The sequence below is a fragment of the Morus notabilis genome, unplaced genomic scaffold, assembly GCF_000414095.1.
Source record: "Morus notabilis unplaced genomic scaffold, ASM41409v2 C11425967, whole genome shotgun sequence".
In the NCBI taxonomy this organism is placed as follows: domain Eukaryota; kingdom Viridiplantae; phylum Streptophyta; class Magnoliopsida; order Rosales; family Moraceae; genus Morus; species Morus notabilis.
In genome coordinates this window covers 1-1,595 of record NW_010387210.1, presented here as the reverse complement: position 1 = coordinate 1,595, position 1,595 = coordinate 1, and the positions used below count along the sequence as shown (strand labels likewise).

Here is a 1,595-nt window from a genome sequence, read left to right as displayed (position 1 = left end):
TTTTTTATACAATCTAGTCCACTCCCTTCACACTAAATCCTATCTTCCGGCGCCTTTATATACGGAGGTTGAGACATTCATATTTTGTAGTAAAAGAAAAGAAATGCTCAGCGCGCCAGTTCTTACTACAAACACACACAGAACCGCAGAGATGGCACCCACGGCCACGGCGAACTTCGACAGAATTAAGGAGCTTAAGCAATTCGATGACTCGAAGACCGGCGTCAAGGGCCTCCTCGAATCCGGCGTCACCACCCTCCCCCGGATTTTCGTCCACCCTCCGGAAATCCTATCCGATCTCAAGCCCGGCAAGCGCCACGTGACGATTCCCGTCGTCGACCTCTCCGGCTCGTATTCCGACGATCAGCACGCCGCCGTCGTCGAGGACGTGAGGCGCGCCGCCAGCGAGTTCGGCTTCTTCCAAGTCGTCAACCACGGGATTCCGGACGAAACCGTCGACGGCATCATCGGGGCCATCAAGTCCTTCAACGAGCAGCCGCCGGAGTACCGGTCGCAGTACTACCGGAGGGCGGTCGGGTCCGGAGTTTCGTACCTCTCGAACGTCGATCTTTACAGGTCCAAGGCCGCCAGCTGGCGCGACACGCTGCTGGCGGCGCTGAGTCCCAACCCGCCGAAGCGGGAGGAGTGGCCGGAGGTGTGCGCCGACGCGGTGCCAGCGTGGGACCGGGAGGTTGAGAGGCTGGGAGGTTTGTTGCTGGATTTGCTTGGGGAAGGGCTGGGATTGCCTGCGGGGAGGCTTAGCGAGACGTGTTTAGACGGGAGGACATTGGTGGGCCATTACTATCCTTATTGTCCTGAACCTGATCAGACGCTTGGGATTTCAGCTCATCCCGACCCGGGGGCTTTAACGGTGCTGGTTCAGGACCAAGTGGGCGGTTTGCAGGTTAAGCACAATGGGGAATGGATTGATATTGAGCCTGTCCCTGGGGCTCTTGTTATCAACATTGGAGATTTACTTCAGGTATTAAAACTAATTACACTAAGGGTGTGGTTCTTTCAGGAGTTCTGCTCAAATATGATTTTTGTTCGTGTTTTTATCTTATAAAAAATTTAAATTTTAAACGTCAATCATAAATTATGGTTTAAATTCATGAACTAAACGGAACCTTATAAATTAACTTAACTACTGATTTTAACTTTATACGTAGTTATTGAAATCTAGAGTCTACTCGTACGCTTGGTATAAATTTCTTGGCTTTAAGTCATGCATATTACTTTCCTTCAAATTTTTAAGCTAAAAAATAATGAAATTAGCCCTAGTATATATATGAAATGACCATGCTATGGAGTTTGTTTACAAATTTAGACAGTACATGCAACTTAAAAAATGTTGAGGAATTTCTCATTCTTTCGGTTCTGGTTATTCAGATTATGTCAAATGATGCGTACAAAAGCGCGGAGCACAGAGTGTTTGCTAATTCAACCAAAGAACCGCGAATTTCTATTGCGATTTTCATCAACCCGAGCGATCATGAAAGTATGTTTGGTCCGCAGCCGGAGCTGATATCGCCAGAGAAACCGGCACAATACCGGGAGTTCAAGTATCCGGAGTTCATGGACAAGTTCTTCAGCAG

At 48.5% G+C, this 1,595-nt stretch overlaps 1 protein-coding gene across 1 annotated transcript; it reads left to right on the top strand.

The window, feature by feature from the left end:
• Positions 1-53: 53 nt before the first annotated feature.
• LOC112095203 (1-aminocyclopropane-1-carboxylate oxidase homolog 4-like) lies at positions 54-1,590 on the top strand (the record flags this gene model as incomplete). Its single annotated transcript, XM_024176885.1, has 2 exons — positions 54-982; positions 1,390-1,590. Coding segments are annotated over exons 1-2 (1,080 nt in total), but the record flags the coding sequence as incomplete, so codon positions are not given.
• Between the last annotated feature and the right edge of the window lie 5 nt (positions 1,591-1,595).